The sequence below is a fragment of the Miscanthus floridulus genome, chromosome 10, assembly GCF_019320115.1.
Source record: "Miscanthus floridulus cultivar M001 chromosome 10, ASM1932011v1, whole genome shotgun sequence".
NCBI lineage: Eukaryota > Viridiplantae > Streptophyta > Magnoliopsida > Poales > Poaceae > Miscanthus > Miscanthus floridulus.
In genome coordinates this window covers 66240353-66259216 of record NC_089589.1, presented here as the reverse complement: position 1 = coordinate 66259216, position 18864 = coordinate 66240353, and the positions used below count along the sequence as shown (strand labels likewise).

The following is an 18864-nucleotide window of genomic DNA, read 5'->3' as shown; positions in this document are numbered from 1 at the left end:
GAATGCGCGTATGGATGTATGAGATGATTTATAAAGAAATAGAGGGGGTTGGTAGTTTTTACCTTGATGACTCGAGTGACGGGGTTTGGAGAGCTCCAGTTGGAAATGTCCGACCGGGACCCATGCTCATCGTTCATGACAGAGTTGGCATGGCCTATATGGGGCATCCCTTTGCTCCTTACCTATCTCTCGGTGTTTATCCTGAGCGATTCGATTGACTCAGGGGGACCCAATGGTCTCTCCCGACGGAGATCTCGTTTTTGGTTTTTCTAGGTCTGGCCTAGGGAAGCGGGGAGCCACCTGCGTGTGGTGGCACTTTGGTTCTTGTGCCCAGCGTGCGGTAGTGGTTGGTCATGCGATAGTGGTGGGCCATGCCTAGGCCACATCCCATCTGATCAGGAGCCATTTCATTGAGCAGGGCATGTCTCATCGGTCAGGGTGCGTCTTATCTGCATTAAATGGGAAAGAGAGAGAGAGTTTCTTGCTCCACTGTTTTGCCTTCCCCGATCGGCACGCCCTTCCCTAACTGATGTTCCCTTTTCCTTAAGTTGGAGAAGGGGGAGGGTTTTCGCCCCATTCTTTTGCATGCTCCTCATCTATCGCCTCCTTTCCTCTTCCTTCTTGCTGTGAGCGTTCCTGAGAGCCACGGTGGTTTCTAGGAAAGAAAGGGGAGAGAGCAAGGGAGGAGGGAAGAACTCACCAATCCTTTTGCGATCCTAGAGTGAAATGTCTAAATGGAGGTCATCCACCATGAGGGAGTCGGTGTTGAAGGTCTTCGTTGGGAAGGGGTTCCTACAGCCAAAGGAGGTGGTGCACTGGAGGGTTCCCGGGAGGGAGGAGTTCACGCAACCTCAGCCCGGCAGGGTGGTGTCCTTTCTTACCTTCCATGAGCGTGGGTTAGGGTACCCCGTGCATTAGTTCCTGCATGGGCTACTCAATGAGTGGGGTCTAGAGCTACATCATCTTAATCCAATGGGAGTGCTGTACATCATCGGCTTCATCATCGTCTATGAGGCTTTCCTCGGGATGGAGCCGCACACGGATTTGTTCCGGTGGCTGTTCCCTAGGAGAGCCTTGACGGTGGGGAATCTGGCCGAGATCGCGCCGGTGGGGGGTTTCGCCCTGCAGAGGAAACCAAGCACAGGTGGCTCACATCCCGCGTACCTCCCCTGCGACTCCAACTGGAGGTGGCATGGGGAGTGGTTTTACATCAGGAATCCAGTGGAGGCGCTGTTCCCAGCGTTCACCGGCGAGCGGCCGGAGAAGCAGGAAAGTTGGTCGTGGGGGTGCACCCGCAATGAGAGAGAGAAGGTGGAGGTCATCGAGGAGGAGCTCCAGAAGCTTGTGCGGCGTGGTCTTGATGGGGTGCGGGTGTTCCACACCCTCTACCACCACCGGGTTGCGCCGTTGGCAAAGAGGATGCGGCCGATGTGGTTGTACAGCGGCCCATCAGACCCGGACCGCGTGTCGTCGAAGGATCTGTCGAACGATGAGGTCTGGAGTCACCTAGGCTAGGTGCTGTAGCTGAAGCCCAACGAGAGGGTTGAGGGGAAGCTCGTGCCCTTCAACTCTGCGATCATGTCTAGACTGGTATACTCCCTTCTCCTTAGCCCATACTTCTTCCTCTGCTTTTCCTATTTTTTGATTTGGAGCCACATATTCTGCAGGGCTTGGAGTTTATAGGTCCTGGCCACACCTTCCCAAGGGTCCAGAGGGCATGGCCTGGCAGGCCGCATAGAAGGAGGTGGCAGATGCCAGGAAGAAGAAGAAGGCCAAGGTGGTTCATCAGAAGTACAAGAAGGAGAAGGAGGTTGCCCGACGCGTGAAGGCCGAGGAGAGGAAGAGTGAGGTCGAGTCCGAGCTCGAGTTAGAGGATCCCATAGATGTGGACGACATGGTTTTCTCCGAGGAGGAAAGCTGAGAGGTCGTTGTGACCTTGGCGGAGCGTCGCGACCCTATGGTGATGTCCACTGGTGATGAGCAGGAGGCCGCACGGCGCGTGGTTGATCCCACGCCGAGGAAGCGTGCGGCGAGCGTGGACGCCGTTGGTGGACGAGTGGCAAAGCGAATGCAGTCACCACGCCCCTTGGTGGCATCACCGGTCCTATCCCCGCCTGCCACGGATGTGGCCGAGCAAACCGGGCGGTCCGAGGAGCGGACTGGTACTAGTGCATCGCCGGGAGCGGTGCCAGCGCGCAACTCATGGTCGGAGGACGCCCTACCTGCCGTGGACACGACCAAGCACATAGGGTAGTCTGAGGAGTGGACTGGCACCAGTGCATCGCGTGACACAGCCTGAGGGTGCTCCGCCCACTCCTCCGGTCGGGGAGTCCCAAGCCGAGGGTCGCGGCGACCGGCAGGCCGGGCAGGAGCCGGTTAGGAGGACTCTATCCCCGACTGAAGTGAGGGGGCACGGGTCGTAGCCTTTGAGCGGTCCTAGCCCTGCATGCCCATTGACGCTGGGTCCTGCCTTTAGAGTCGTGCCGCTCACCTCCCGGTACATTTCCTTTGTCCCTTTTCTATCTTTTGTTGTTGAGTCTTTTTGGAGCATGACTTATCTTCACCCTCTGTCAGTGGTCAAGCAATGATGGGGTTGAGCATCGCCCCAACTCCCATGCAGGAGGCATGGAGGCCCACCCTGCAGCATGTCGTGGAGAGCAGCGGGGGGAACAGGGTGGCGGCAGCGAGCCCTTCCCTTCCAGGGGTGGTTGCTGCTATAGTGACAGCAGCGGCATCGGCATTGGTGGTGATTCTGGTGCCAACGGTGGAGGTCGCATCGGAGGTAACCCTTGCGGCCCCTCCTCCATCAGTTGTGATGGAAGAGGAGAGGGAGACCGAGCTCCCTACCTCGTCGGGTGGAGGGCTGCACGGCTCACCTTCGTGGTTGGAGCGGAAGGCGCCGGGGGGAGACATGGCCGGGGCAGAGTCGGAACGCCTGGCGGTGGCCCGTGCAATCGAGGTGGTGGACATCCCATCCAACAACGAGGCTGACGACATAGAGGAGCTACCGGTGTCGTCGTGGGAGCTGGCGGTGGTTCCATCAAAGGCTGGGCCCTCCGGCAGGCTGCCGGAGGGTGACTTGGAGTGGCCCTGCCCCGAGGACCTGGCAAAGGTGTGGTTCATCCTTTGGGATTCGCAGGAGCGTCAGCTCTGGGATATCCTTGGGGAGCAAGGACATGCTGCGGTGTCCAAACTCGCCAACCTGTCCACAAAGCTCAGAGACGCCCGGGAGCGGGTTAACTCTGCCCAGCAGTTAGTCGAGGTCGACCTGCAGCTTGACACAGAGGTGAGCTTCTCGTACTTGTTCTTGACCTCTGCATCTTTTGTTGGTTGCCTTAGCATGCTTATTTTTTGTAGAGTCTGAAGGGGATGTTGTCTTGCAAGTCCCGTTTCCTCCGAACAGAGCACGCCCGGGTGGCTGAGCTTGAGCGTTAGCTAGAGTCCGCTCACCGCGAGTCTTAGGACCAGGAGGCTGAGGCGACCGTGGCGCGCGTGGAGGGGCAGCGTGCAGCAGAGCGGGCGACCGCCGCCGAGTGAGGGCTCGAGGCGGCGAAGGCCCATCAGGCGAAGACCAAGGTGGGGTTGCGGATGTCCCTGGCGGACACCAAGGCGACACTCCAAGAGTCCCTAGCAGCCCTCGAGTCAGAGCCGAGTGCTTTGGAGTCAGAGCGGAGCGCCTTGGAGTTAGCGCGGAAGGCCTTGGAGTTGGAGCGAAAGGCCTAGTCAGAGGCAGACTGGGAGGTGCTCGTGCTTCAGGGCCGAGTGATGGGGATGGAGGAGGCGAGCACCCGGCTACGTGATCAGGTGGCCCGGCAGGCAGAGGAATTCTCCACCCTTGAGAACTTTCATGTCAGTATGTACCTTTTTCTGTTTTTCATCATGTCGGTTTTTCCTTCAGCCTATTTCTGAGCTTGTCGTCCCTCTTTCAGAGATGGGTGGAAGGGTGAAGATGTTGGAGCGGGACCTAGAGACGATCAAGGTGACCTTCAGCTGGAATGTGGAGAACCTGGCCAAGTCCCATGAAGAGTGACGCGCTCTTAAGGGGGACCTTGACCAGATCCACAATGTTGCCTAGCTCGTCGTCTCGGAAGTCTTTGGGTCGGCGCCAAGCACTAGCGCGTTCGCCGTCCAGCTGGCGGAGGTCCCAGATGCGGTCTGGGACCTTATCAGGAGCGGGCTGTTCTATGGAGCGTCGGGGGTGCTGACTTCAGTGGTGACGCTCCACCCGAACCTGGACTTTGCTACTATCTGCAGTGGGTATGCTGAAGGCTTGAGCATGGAGGACATCCAATCGATCGGGGAGGGCTTGCTGCCGCACGCAAGGTCGGTGGCAGAGCAAGTCTCTAGACAGTGGGTGATGGACATCCACCATGAAGACATGGCCAGAAGCATGAGTGGGGAGGACGTTGCCTAGCCTACGGGTGGCATGGAGCTTGGGTCGGAGGTGGACGTCGCCCCGGTTTTGACCGAGCCGAATGTCGCGCCGCTAGGAAGTGAGCAGCCACGCCTTCATTGGTCGCACCGACAGCAGATGCCGCTGAGCTGGTCCAATAGCTTGTAGAATATAAGTAGTTTAGCGAACGTAAAAAGTTTTAAGTTTGTGGGGTGTGGGGGAGCCCCCGTGTAAACGTTCCTATGTGCTTAATGACTACGGTTGGTTTCGTTTTCTATGATGGAGTAATTTCGTTCGGGGAAGCTTGTTCCCCTTTTGTTCCTTAGTATTTTCCTTAGCATGATTTTGTTTTTTTATTCTCTCCTTCTCATACCTACATGTTTGTCCCATAGGCTGTGACGTTGGGAGCCCGGGGCATGGCCCGTGAGGCTCGGCTGCTCGTAACCATAGGGAAAGGCGGGGTGTGGTCGGTTGGAATGTTTTAAAGCAAAGTTACGTAAGGCAAATTAAAGGAACAAACTACCCTTTTGGTTGGGTAGGAAGGAATTTCACCATATGATAGTAAAACAAAATAGAGAGGTAGTAGTGTACCCTAGTGGAGCCCCCGAGCGCCCTGGGCTGAAAAGTGTTCGGGTTGGGGTGCTTTTATAGGAGCATACGCTCAGTAGATAATGGCAAGACTGAAACTTAGGGGAAGAAAAATGACATAGCTGTTCCAAGTGTTCAGAGAGAATGTCATCATTGTTGTTCTTCAGTCGGTAGGCGTCCGGTTGGATCACTTCATCCTTCAGTCATCTAGATCCTTGCCCGCTACGCCCCCTTTTTCGATTGCTACTTCTTCACCTTTCTCTTCCTTTGGCCTGCCGGCCTACCGCAGAAGCCGCTTGAAGAGCTGGCAGTCCTTGTAGAGGTGTTTAATGAGGTAGTCATGGTTGGGGCATGGGCTCTTAATGAGCTTGTGGAAGTGGCCCAAAGGGTCCTGCTGGGGCTGCGTGCCCACGTGATCAGCCATGGCATCCAACGTGGAGTTGGGCGGTCGGTGGCGATCCTTTCTGTTCTTTTTCCCCTCTATGTGGAGGGGCCCTCATCCTGATCCTGGCGCTTGGCCTTTCCTCTGCCCCAGCTTCTGTTGGAGCATAGCAGGAGCGGCGCTCGCTAGAGGTTTTGGGCATATGTCTGTGGTCTCGGGCCATCAGGGCTGGGACTCCGGTCGCTGCTGCGTGTGTCTCGGTTCGGCCCGAGCCGCGCATAGACAGACGGTCAGTATGGAGCAGTCATCAAGTCAAAGCGAGGTGCCAATGCGGCCTCCTGTGCCACGCTCGATGGCCATCGTGGTGATTGGGTGGAGTGACCCATCTACTGCATCCCCATTCCCCTGGTGGGGAGTGAGGTCGTGAGTTGGCGTCGCAATACGGAGCTCTCCGCTTGTTGCATGGCGACGGTCTCCACTAGTGCCAAGAGGTTCCGGTGGATCGCCTATTCATGAGGGTTGTTCGGCTCGGACAGGCCACGTAGAAGCATTGCTGTGGCGGCGATGTTCTGACTGGCCCAAGCGAACTGTGGGGGATCGGTCCCTCTATCCATGGCATTGCGCTGGACCTGACGGGCGTGACCCTAGGCGCCGCTCGCCGGTCTATGCGCACGGGGCACAGTGTGGTGTGCTGAGCACGCTAGCGCAGTCGGTGGCTGATGCAGCCACTGTTGTCGTAGTGCCTCGCCGTGCTTCCTTGTGAGCTCGAGGGTCTAGTGAGGTGTGAGTCCGTGAGGACTCTACTTCCACCGGTGGGTGTCTCGGAGTGTCCGCCATGGCACACTCCCAGGACAGACGGTGGCTAGGCACCATGTCGCTGATGCTGGAGCCGTCACTCTCGCCATCGTTATCCATGAGGTTGAGGAAACAGGAGGGAGCATAGTCCGCCATTCCGACGAATTCGGATGTGAGAGGGGCGATGCTGGCATCCTTCGAAGCCCCCAGGCGTATGCGTCCACAGGAGACGCGAGTTCATAGGGGAACCAGTTGTATGGCGGTCACATCGGGGAAAACGGGGTTCCTCTGGGTAATCGGCGAAAGATAGAGAAAAGCATGTGAATAACAACATGTACATTACTCATAGTGGGGTTTGAGCAGAGAGTTTGCTCGAAATGAAGCACAGATGCCGCGTAGTCGAAGTCATATGTCCCAGAGTCAATGGAGGGTGCCCCCTTCGATGGGTGCCAGGACATGAGCCTCCCGCGGAGGTGTAGTACGCCGAGCCGGTCGGTGACGAAGTCCAGGCTTCCAAAGAGGAAGGCCTAGGATGGCTCGAAGACGGGTAGAACCCACATCCCAATAGGTGAGAGTGCAGGAAACTCCAACAAGCCAAAATGAATCGTATCGCCCAAGCCCGCCACGGCGAGGGTGGCAGAAAAGTGGCCCATCCAATGACCAAAAAGTGTTGAACGTACAGCATCCTCCCCACGGACGACGCCAACTGTCGGTACAGAAAGTGACCAACTAGTGAATATTTGTAGTGTTGCCGTACGTTGTGGTCGGAGGTGGCCTAGCACTCAATGACACAGGGTTTACACTAGTTCAGGCAACGTGCCCTACATCTAGTTTGAGTTGGTCGGTGACTTTATTCCTAAGCCCAGGTGCTCGAAGTCTGTAGTGGGGTTACAATTGAGAAGGAGAAAGATGGGGTGTACGAGAGGTCCGATCGGCTCCAGTCAGAACGGTCGAGAGTGACAGGAGCTCTGCTATGGGCTAAGTGTTCAAGCGTGTGCTTGAGATCTGAACCTGGCAGTTCTGTGGTTGTGAGCTAGTGAACTTGATCAATCTAATGAATCTGAAGGGACTGAGCTTGAATCAACTTGGGTTAACATGGTCTATTGGGAGAGAGCACATCCCCTTTTATAGATGAAGGGGATGGCCTTACAAGTGAGAGGGAGAGAGTACGAATGCTTCTAAGCCTTGTTGCCCATGTCAACGGGTGCAGGATAATGGTAGGCGCCCACAACACTGTTGATGTCACTATAGAATGTCAATGCATGTGGGAGGTTACGTCGTCTTGTTTGGGTATGGCAGATATCAGTATCTGCTATACTATTGATGCCCAGAGGCATGTGAGGGGTTTTCACCATGTTTACTCGGTACGGTAATTCCAGCGCCCACAACACTATCGATGCCTAGGGGCATGTAGGGGGCCTTGTCATATGGGAGTCAATGGCGCCCACAACACTATAGAGGGAAATGTCAGCGCCTACAATACTGTTTGTGTTAGGGCGGTTATGGAATACTGTTCTGTGTAGGGTATGGTCCCTGGTACAGTGGTTTTGACTTGTGAGCCTCGCCTTGCTTTTCTCCGCATATCTCCTGGTCCCTACTGAGCGGGCGTCCCTGGTCGGATGGCTCTAGTCAGCTCTGAGTGCGTCGGTTAGAGAAGAGCGGTGAGCAGGGTTTCGGCAAACCCCGGTCGGAGACATGGGGTCGGAGTCAGAAGTGGTGCTTGGGCTAGGCCTTTCGATCGGAGAGGCCATCTGGAGGCGGCTAGAGTCCAAAGTGAGTGCTCCGATTGGAGAGGTGGGCTGAAGTAGTCAACGAGCGGGCGTTGTTCCTCTTTGGCCAGACCTTCTTGTTGGTGACTAGACCGCCCTTTTGGCCTGTTATTTTAGACTCTTGGGCCGACCCATGAGTTGCGTGCTGTCTGCTTGGGCCAAGCCTTGGCGTGGAAGCTGGTCCCTGAGGGACCCTAGGTTTATGAACCCAACATTTATATTCCACAAATACCTATTGTTCGTATTTATCTAACCTTACAGGAAGATGAATGGAGTTAAGATAGAAGATTGTGTTACTATGGCACAATTCAATGAACTAAAGCAAAGCATGGAACACAAGCAAGACCGGTTGACACAAGATCTTCAGGCCTTTATGGCTGAAATCAGAGGATGTCGCCAACCTCATGATGGTGCAAGCAACCATGGTGAAGATGGAAAAGATAGTGATGGAAGAGCTGCTGCTATAAGAGCAAGAGAACAAGAAAGGAGGAACTGAGGTGCTGCACATGGTAGAGGAAGAGGTCGAGGTCAAAGAAATGATGACAATGATGAATCTGAAGATGAGGATGATGATAATCATTCTCAATATCGTTTTGGTCACTGACATTGTAGAGGAGGTAACCATGAGGAGAGGTTTGGAAAACTGAAGTTTACCATGCCAAAGTTTGATGGAGGGTCTGATCCCAAAGCTTATTTCACTTAGCAGTTGAAGGTGGACAAGATCTTCCGCCTACATAATTATGCAGAGGAGAACAAGTTGGCAATGGCATCTCTGGAGTTTGAAGGATATGCTCTGATATGGTGGGAGCAACTTCTCTATGATCATGAAGAAGATGGAGAAAATCCTATTGCCACTTGGGAAGAAATGAAGAGAGAAATGAGAACTCATTTTATGCCGAAGCACTATCAGCGTGATCTTTTTGATAAATTACAGAATCTGAAGCAAGGAAATTTCTCTGTTGAGGAGTATTATAAGGAGATGGAGAAGTCTATGATTAGAGCCAATGTGTATGAAGATGAAGAGCAAACTATTGCACGTTTCATGCTTGGGTTACATCGTAATATCCAGCGCATTGTTGAGTTTCAGCCATACCATCATCTTATTGATTTTGTACATCAAGCAACCAAAGCTGAATGCCAAGTGCAGCAAGATGCTAAGAGCATCAAGTCCTTGTCATATGGTGTGAGGACTATGTCAGCAGGAAGCAAGTCAATCTCCAAGTTCACTGCTGCACCCTCAATGGCAAAAAGCTCAAGTGGAGGCTTGCGCTCCAATGTTCAAGGTGTTTTTAGTTGGAAGAATGCTGCTGCCCCAAGCATGAGTTCTAAACCTGCAGCATCCATCGCTACTTCAGTGGGTTCTACATCCAAGAGTAGTGGGATTCAGTGCTTCAAATGTGGAGACCGTGGGCATGTAATCAAGGAGTGTCCAAATAATCGTGTGATCATTGTGAATGACAGTGGAGAATATGATTTAGCTAGTGAAGAAGTTGAGGAAGAGTTCATTGATGAAGCCCATGAAGATGAGGAACATACTGGATGTGAGTTTGAGCATGGTGTTGCTCTTGTGGTAGCACAAATCTTGAGTGTTCAAGTGAAAGATGCTGAAATTTCATAGCGGCATAATCTTTTTCAAACTAGAGCAAAGGTGGAAGATAAAGTGGTGAAGGTGATCATTGATGGTGGGAGTTGCCATAATCTTGCTAGTTGTGAGATGGTTGATAAGCTTGGTTTGAAGCTGTAGTGACATCCTCATCCACATCATGTCCAATGACTGAATGATTCAGGAGATATTAAGATTGGTTATAAGGTGAAAGTTCTATTCAAGATTGGTGAATATATTGACATAGTAGAGTGTGATGTGGCACCCATGTCAGTGTGTCACTTGTTGCTTGGAAGGCCTTGGCAATATGACCGGTACACTCAGCATTGTGGGAGGACAAATCAGTACACATTAGATTTGAAAGGGAAGATGTTTGTACTCAAGCCTATGACACCTCAACAAATTATGGCTAAGCACTTACAAAAGAAATCTAAAATTGGTCCAGCGAGTAAAGAAGGAGTAGTGCAAAAGAAAATGAGTGCCATCCACAACTCGGTGAGTGAGAGCCACAAGCCAAATTTGAGAGAAAAAAAGAGAGGAGAGGGATAACATCTAGTTATGCTAGCCACAAAATCTAAATTGAGGGAAGTGAGGAACAACCCAGATCAAGTGCTCTTTGTACTTGTGTGCAAAGACATTTTAATTTCACCTAACGACATCACCTCTCTTGCTAGTGTTGTGTCTCATCTTTTGCAGGACTATGGAGATGTTTTTCCAAAAGAAACACCGGCTGGACTACCTCCAATTCGTGGGATTGAACATCAAATTGATCTCGTTTCAGGGGCTGCACTCCCTAGCCGTCCACCGTAGCGAACCAATCCTGAAGAAACAAAGGAGATACAAAGGCAAGTACAAGAACTTCTTGATAAAGGTTTTGTTCAAGAAAATTTAAGTCCTTGTGCTATTCCTATGATCTTAGTACCTAAGAAAGATGTTTCTTGGAGGATGTGTGTTGATTGTAGAGCTATAAATAACATCATTGTTCGCTATCGTCATCCTATTCCACGGTTAGATGACATGCTTGATCAATTGAGTGGTTCCATAATCTTCACTAAAATTGATTTGAGAAGTGGATACCATCAAATAAGAATGAAAACTGGAGACAAATGGAAAACTGCATTTAAAACAAAATTTGGGCTGTATGAATGGTTAGTTATGCCATTTGGTTTGACTAATACTCCTAGTACTTTCATGAGATTAATGAACCATGTCTTGAGAGCTTTCATTGGGAAATTTGTTGTTGTCTAATTTGATGATATCTTAATTTACAGCAAGTCTTTTGAAGAACATATGAATCACATTCGTCAAGTTTTGGATGAGCTTCGAAAGGAGGAATTATTTGCTAATCTTGAGAAGTGCAATTTTTGCACAGACCACATTGTGTTTCTTGGCTTTGTTGTTTTAGGAAAGGGAATAGAAGTGGATGAAACCAAGGTGAAAGCCATCAAGGATTGGCCAACTCCAATGAATGTAAGTCATGTAAGAAGTTTTCATGGCCTTGCTGGTTTCTATAGAAGGGTTGTGAGGGATTTCAGTACCATCGCTGCTCCTTTGAACGAATTGACCAAGAAGGGGGTTGATTTTAAATGGGGAAACTCATAGGAAAATGCTTTTCAAGAATTAAAGAAATGTTTGACTGAAGCACCGTTACTTGTTCTTCATGATTTCACTAAAACTTTTGAAGTAGAATGTGATGCTAGTGGGATTGGGATAGGAGGAGTTTTAATGCAACAAGGAAAACCAGTAGCATATTTTAGTGAAAAACTGGGAGGTGCTCCATTGAATTATTCTATGTATGACAAAGAATTGTATGCTTTGGTGCGTGTACTTGAAACATGGTAGCACTACTTATGGCCAAAAGAGTTTGTTATCCATTCCGATCATGAAGCTTTCAAGTACTTAGAAGGTCAAGCTAAGCTGAATCGTCACCATGCCAAATGGGTTGAGTTCATCGAAACATTTCCATACATTGTGAAATATAAGAAAGGTAAGGACAATGTGGTTGCCGATGCTTTGTCTCGAAAGAATGTGTTGTTGAACCAACTTGAGGTAAAAGGTTTGGGTCTTGAAAGTTTGAAAGGTATGTATATAATAATGATCCTGAATTTTCAGAACCATATAATCACTATAAAGATGGAAAAGGTTGGGAAAAATATCACATACATGATGGTTTTTTGTTCAGAGCTAACAAGCTTTGTGTTCCAAATTCTTCGGTTAGATTGCTTTTGTTGCAGGAATCACATGGAGGTGGACTAACAGGTCATTTTGGACAAAAGAAGACTTACGAACTGCTAGGTGATCATTTCTATTGGCCCAATATGAGGAGAGATGTCGTCAGATTTGTTGAGCGTTGCGTCACCTGTCACAAAGCTAAGTCAAAACTGAACCTTCGTGGCTTATACACTCCTTTACCTACTCCTAATATCCCTTGGAAAGACATAAGCTTGGACTTTATTTTGGGATTACCTAGAACTCAGAGAGGAAAGGATTCTATTTTTGTTGTGGTTGATAGATTTTCAAAGATGGCTCATTTTATCCCTTGCAACAAGACTGATGATGCTTCACATATTGCTAATTTGTTTTTTAGGGAAATTGTGAGGCTACATGGAATGCCCAGGACCATTGTGTCTGATCGAGATGTCAAGTTCAAGAGCTATTTTTGGAAAACATTATGGGCCAAACTTGGGACCAAGCCCCTGTTCTCCACCACTTGTCACCTTCAAACTGATGGACAAACTGAAGTGGTGAATCGAACATTGTTAATGTTGTTGCGAACAATGGTGAAAAAGAACTGGAAGATTTGGGAGGAATGCTTGCCACATGTTGAGTTTGCTTATAATAGGGTAGTACACTCTACCACTAACTTGTGTCCTTTTGAAATTGTATATGGTTTCAAAACTATTACTCCGATAGATTTGTTGCCCCTTCCATTGCAGGAGAGAACCAACATGGAAGCCTCCAAGCGTGCTACATATGTGAAGAAGATACATGAGAAGACCAACGAAGCAATTGAACTCAAGGCAAGACGCAAGGCTGCAAGTATGAACAAGCATAGGAAGAAAGTGTTATTCGAGCCCGGAGACTTTGTGTGGATACACTTGCGCAAGGATCGCTTTCCTCATCAATGCAAATCAAAATTGTTGCCACGAGCAGATGGTCCATTCCGTATTCTTGAGAAGATCAATGATAATTCATACAAGATAGATCTTCTAGCAAGTTATGGCGTGAGCAACACCTTCAATGTTACTGATCTATTACCATTGTAGAGTTGAGGACGACTCCTTTTCAAGGGGGGAGGATGATATGACCACGCCATCGAGCAACATGTTATAACCTCCAATTCAAGGTACACCAACTCAAGTATCACCTACATCGGCACCAGCCCAAGTCATTGATGGACCGATTACACATAGTCGAGCAAAGAAGCTACAACAAGAGGTGAACGTGCTACTTTATGAAATTCATTTTAATATAAATGAGAATTATATACTGCCTAAGTCATGCACGTTGCTATTGCGTAGGTTCACCAAGAAGGATGACAAGGACACACCAAGAGAGGATTACATTGAAGAGCCACGCTCAGTCCAGCCTAGCATGACTGAACCATCAAGAAGAATCGGTCATAACTTTTTATTCTCAAAAGCTATGAAGGCCCATGAGGACTTGTTGGAAAGCTTGTCAAGTCTAGTTTCAAGCTCAAGTGGTCTCAACTGATTTCGACTTTCCAATGTTGAGATACAACTACATTAGTGAAAACTGGTCAGCAGGTCAACAGTTTGTATGATGTTCAACTTCCCATGCAAAACTGTACCAATCTACATTATTTAGTGGTGCATGCTTCACATGGTGTGAAAGCTTATCAAGTTAACTTTCCAACGCTTCCAACTGCACATCATTTGAAAGTTCCAAGGTGGAGTTATTGCCAAAACACTAAAGATTGCGCAGAAGACCAACAGCCACACGGGAACTCGCTAGGAATTCATTTCGTGGAACCCCTTTCACATAGTCTATCTTATCATTTCGATTTCGTGTTTTCACCTATCTAGGAGGGCTATTCCTAGTTTGAATACCTCATTGCCTCATAGCAATCTCAGACTTTTGATAATCGAAATACAGAACCCCTTTGTTCAGCTGTGTGTTAACAAACCCTTGAGAGTGATCTCTACCCCTTTGCTCTTGTGATTTACTTCGCGGGATTACAGCAGTGGCGGCTTCATCCGCTCCCAATTGGTGATCGTACTCCCTTTAAGGTTTCCTCGATTGATTGTAGGCTATGTTCGTTGGTTTTCTTGAGAGTGTGGTTGGGCGAATCCTCGATTCAGGTTGCCGTTTAAAGACGGTGGCTGGCTTCGAGTTTTATTTGTCAGGTTGCACTAGTTATCGCTGCTTGCAGCAAGTAATCTTGGCTTATTTGAAGCTAGTTATCTGGTGTTCATCCTATGTCATGAAGATCGGCATCCCATGACGTATCATTTGTTGACCCTTATGAGAAGCTTGTCATGCTTTTAAAATCAAGATCACGTACACTCCACCCAAATTTGCATTACTCATACACTGGGAGTAGGCACAGAAACATGCCTTCCATTTAGATTCACCCAAAAATGTTCTACTCCTACACTGGGGGTAAACACAAAAATATGCTTGTTAGGTTTCCACTCAAAATAAATGCTCCATGTTCTTGTTGATATTTCTCTCAAAAGTTTTGTTGTAGCAAAGAGACACGGGGCTATACAAAAGTTTGAAAAAAGAAAAAAGAAAGAGAAAAAATGGACACAAAGATGTCCAGAGTATTTAAAACAATGGATGCTTAGAGAAAAAGAAGAAGGAAAAAAGAAAGAGAAAAAATGGACACAAAGATGTCCAGAGTATTTAAAACAATGGATGCTTAGAGAAAAAAAAGAAGAAAAAAAGAAAGATGAATAAAAATAGCCCATGTTCTCTTGCAAAATATTTCCAAGTTTCAAGAGAGAGATATGTGTCACGGAGCATAGTAGAATTAGGTTAGCCACCATATATATCCACCAAACATTCCACACACATGCACATCTTGATTTGATTGTATGACTTTTTTCTCTTTGGATCCATTGTTTGACCTTACAATATATGCATTGCAAGTATGCTCTCTAGTTTTATCCCTACGTATGAACTCCACAAAGGCTTTAGGAAGAAAAGGCAACAATAAGATACGCCTTGGAGAGGATCCACAAATACCACATATAAAAGAGAGTTTAGAGAGTGAGGATCCAAAAATACCACATATAGAGGGATCTGAGAGTGTCATACAATGGAATCTCTGGGTTTAATTTTTGAAAATATAAAAAACTCCAGAACAATGGTGGAACATAGATTTTGAGACATAGTGCTTGACTTGATTGTTCTGTGTTTCAATTGCTAAAGACCCTAGTAAAGGATAAGAAGCCCTATGGTTGAAGGTAATATGAGTAAGTTTTAAAGTTAAGTGAGTTTATTTTAATATGGAGGAGAATTTTTTATTGAACGCATGTGTACTTTTGAGATGTGAAAGCATTGTAACAACTCCTGATCCATTGTTCAAGTTTAACTTTGCTCAGGGACTGGCAAATGGTAAGCTTAGGGGGACTTGTTGACGGTTGTTAATGTCAATTATAAACCATCAACATATCCCACATATATGCTTAATTCCATCACCAAACATAGGTCTAAGGGTTTAAACTAATGGATTCCACAAGTTTTGGTGAATATTTATATGCAGGAGAATTTAACCAGAAAACAACCCTAGGACCACTGTTATACACTCCAAACAAGCAAACTGACTACAACAAGTGATTCAACTAGCAAAAATTGCAAAAGGCAACTCAAGACAGAGTCTAGGACCCACCACACGAAGGGGAGGCCAACTTGCCAAAGTGGTGGGCCAGCCGGCCTAGGGGGAGGCCGCCCAGTCTACTCTGGAGCCCATTCGCTCTCCGCCAAGTCATATGCATTTACAAGATCTACACCATTAATTTTAAGACGGTTTTAAGTCAGTTTATCCAACGGTGATCTAGGGAGTTGACGTGGATCGATGACTTGGCAATGCCTTGCCCCTATTCCATCTCCCCTATATAAGGCTCTCCCTACCCTCTCCAGGAGGCCATCTCTCATTCAGATCAAGATACACCACAATAGAGAAATCTCCACAAAGCTCTCAAGATGTAGAAGTAGAATAGCTCTAGTTGAGAGGGAGAGTTGAGCCATGCTCAGGTTCTGGAGAAATCTTTAGAGGTCGGGTATATCTTTGTATCTCACCTTTGCATGTCTTATGCTTTAATATAGTTATCTTCTCTATCTACTTTTATGCCTTTCATGTGTATGGTTGGTATAATTATCATATCTTAGCATGGGATCTCCGCTTGCATTCGAGTCCTTTAGTTAGCATATGTAACTAGAGTAGTAATCCTTAGTATGGACATGGTGTCTTGATCTGAATGAGCTGGCCACCATGATGACTATATGACCGTCGGGTAGGAGTATGCTTCCTTCGTCTCTCTTTGTGCATTCACCCATGCCCTGGAGGAGTGTGGGTGCGACCATCTCGAGAAATTGGAGATCAAAGACCCGCAGTCCTACTGGAACACTCCTTCTCACGCTCATGAAGTGGGAAAGAAGTTTTTTGAAGGATTCTGGCATCCTAGGGGTAGGGATCTCGCTCTCCTTAGACCTGCGATGAGCTGTGGCATGGTGATTTTTATTTGGTAAGCTTATTCTTTTTTTGTCTCTTGTTGGCCTTTTTGCTGATAAACTATGGAAATGCATTTTTACATTTTTGAAACTTGCTCTATAGTCGGTCGAAGAGGACGCAGTCATCAAAGAGAAAGTGAAAAGATATATTTCTGAGTGGAATGCTCATGAAGGCGCAACTGGAAGTGGTTCGGGCGATACGGATGCACCGCCGACCCCAGCCACCGAGATCCCATCTAAGGAAGGCGCCGGCGAAGATGCAACTCATGGCGCAGTAGAGAACTAGGATTTAAAGTTTGTAGTTTTTGAAAAACCGTGTTTGTTTGGCGGTTTGATGAAAGATGTTGTTAAAACACTTTTAGTTTCGGTGCGCAGGTTCTAGACGTGGAGCTTGTGCAACCTATGGATATATATCCACTCATGATTAATTGCAATGGTTTTCAGTAGGAGGTGCCTCCTGGTTTTGGCATCACGAGAAGTTTCCAGGATCTTGAGTGACTGGGTTTTTGAGGTAACGCTTCCGGCGCTATCTTAGGTAGGCGGGGGCTCTGAATGGCGAACAAGCCCAATGTTGCGGGGAATATTCCTTGAATTTGTAGTAGTTGGGAGGCATTTACATCCTATGCAAAGCCCAAAGGCATGTATAAATAGCCCCCATTGAGGGAATGTAAAGGAGGGGAAACAAGTTTAATGAAATTGTTCCTATTGTTTCGCTCTAGTCTCGTTTTACCCACTTCTCGTGCTAGATTTCGCTTGAGCGGCAACCAGTGTTCGAAGGCCTTGGCCTAGAACAACACTGGCACCCACTGTGGTTGTTGCTCGAGCTTATCATGCCACAAAAGAAGCCAAAGATACCGATAGATAAAGCAAGACCATCCGCGGTTGCAGCTGTTGTTGCGTCAGCGGAAGCAACCGCGCGAAATGATGTAGCAACAGCTCCAGAACCACCTACGCCGCAGCCATAGATGGATAATACCACATCTCTAGGAGGGTGAGAGCAAATGCCGAAAGGTGACGTCGAAGAAGTTGAGTGTAACACCCTAATATATCCTTTAAAAATTAGTAATTAACTTTGAGCATTTATTTGATTTTCTATGTATTTCTAACCTAGGCCAAATAATAATTTTGGTTAAATAAAATTAACTATAAGGTTTAAAAACATGTTTGTTGCATTCATGATGAAGCATACTATTTTTGGTTGAGTGTAGGGCTAGGTTATTTGAAGTTGAATTCAAATTTCATTTGAATTTGGCTTAGATTTGAAAACTAGAAATAGAAAGGAATTTGATTTTGAAAAACTTCTTCTTCTTCCTTTTCCAGCCCACCCCCAGAACCGGCCTGGCCTTTTCTTCCTCCCCTTCTCGGTTTCAGCCTCCTCGGTGGCCCAGCTCGCGCTATCGCACCCTTCCTTCTCTCGCACGCGGACTGCTCCGCACCTGCCTGCTCAGTGGTCCGCTCCGCGCCCTTCCTCCGCACCGCATGCGCGGGCTCGTAGCCCACTACCATGGCCCGCTTTGGCCTTCACCACCATCACCCACACCTGCATGCGCTCCACTCTCTTCTCCCTCACTACGACATAGGACCCACCCGTCAGCTGGCCACGCTCCCTTCCTTCCCCTTTCCTTTCTTCCCCGCCGATGATGGCATAGCCACCTACGGTAGGTTGCCGCCGTCGCGCCCGCATTGAAGGCAACTAATTACGCTCACCTCCTTCTCCCCCTCCATCTACCGCAACACCTGTCCGGCCTATAAAGCACCGAGCCGAGCCCCTCCCTCTCCCCTTTCTCCATTCGCCACTCGAGCTCACCACTGCCGCTCTACAATCCACCATTCCTGAGCTCAATCGTCATGGCCGACGCCTCCCGGTGCTCCGCCGTACTCCCCCACGTCTATAGGTACCATCAATTCATCAATTTGGTTACCCATCACTCGGATTCACCCTGACCCGCACCCTTTCTCTGTCTAGTTTGCTGATGCCAACGCCATCAACCCACCCCTTTGGAGCCTTCCCGGACGCTGCGACCCCTTCCATCCGACTTGCGGTGAGCTTCTCCACCTCCTCGTGCCCTCGTTCCTTCGAATAATGCACCAGAACACCTTATTGGCGAGCACCAGTCACCGCTGGCCATGGCCCTACCATGGGACCATGGCTCCGACGCCTTCCCCACCCAAGGATTCAATCCCATTGTGTTCGTGAGTGCCTATAGTTCATGTACGTGTAGATGGATTCGATCGGGACGGTCCGAAACAACTGTATCGGCATGTGCCATGGCGCACGGCTCGCCGCTGGCCATGGCGGGCTCGCCAGAGCCGTTGTGTAGTCGGCAGAGGTCGTCCCGTACACTCCTCGCCATCGGATCTTGGTTGGACGGTCGGGATTTAAACTACCCCTTCGGTGTGTAACCAGTCCACCGTGGACCGTGGACTCGGTCCACAGCGCCGCGTCAGTGCGTGCCATGCCACGTGGTGCACCGCGCCAATCACATGCGGCCACGTGTCCACCCAGTCAGCAGCCGCAGTCAACCCATGGTAAGTCGCTTGTGTTTTGCGAATTAGTCCCTAGGTTTCCAGTAAATCAACCCATAGTCCAGTTCAGTTCAAAACAACTACATTTCAGTCATGTTTTTATTCATTT

At 48.6% G+C, this 18864-nt stretch overlaps 1 protein-coding gene across 1 annotated transcript; it reads left to right on the top strand.

The window, feature by feature from the left end:
* The first annotated feature begins 8433 nt into the window (after positions 1 to 8433).
* Positions 8434 to 9545, top strand: LOC136488799 (uncharacterized). The gene is made up of 2 exons (XM_066485611.1): positions 8434 to 8544; positions 8634 to 9545. Exons 1-2 carry the CDS (start codon positions 8434 to 8436, stop codon positions 9543 to 9545), a joined length of 1023 nt encoding a protein of 340 aa, XP_066341708.1.
* Positions 9546 to 18864: the final 9319 nt, after the last annotated feature.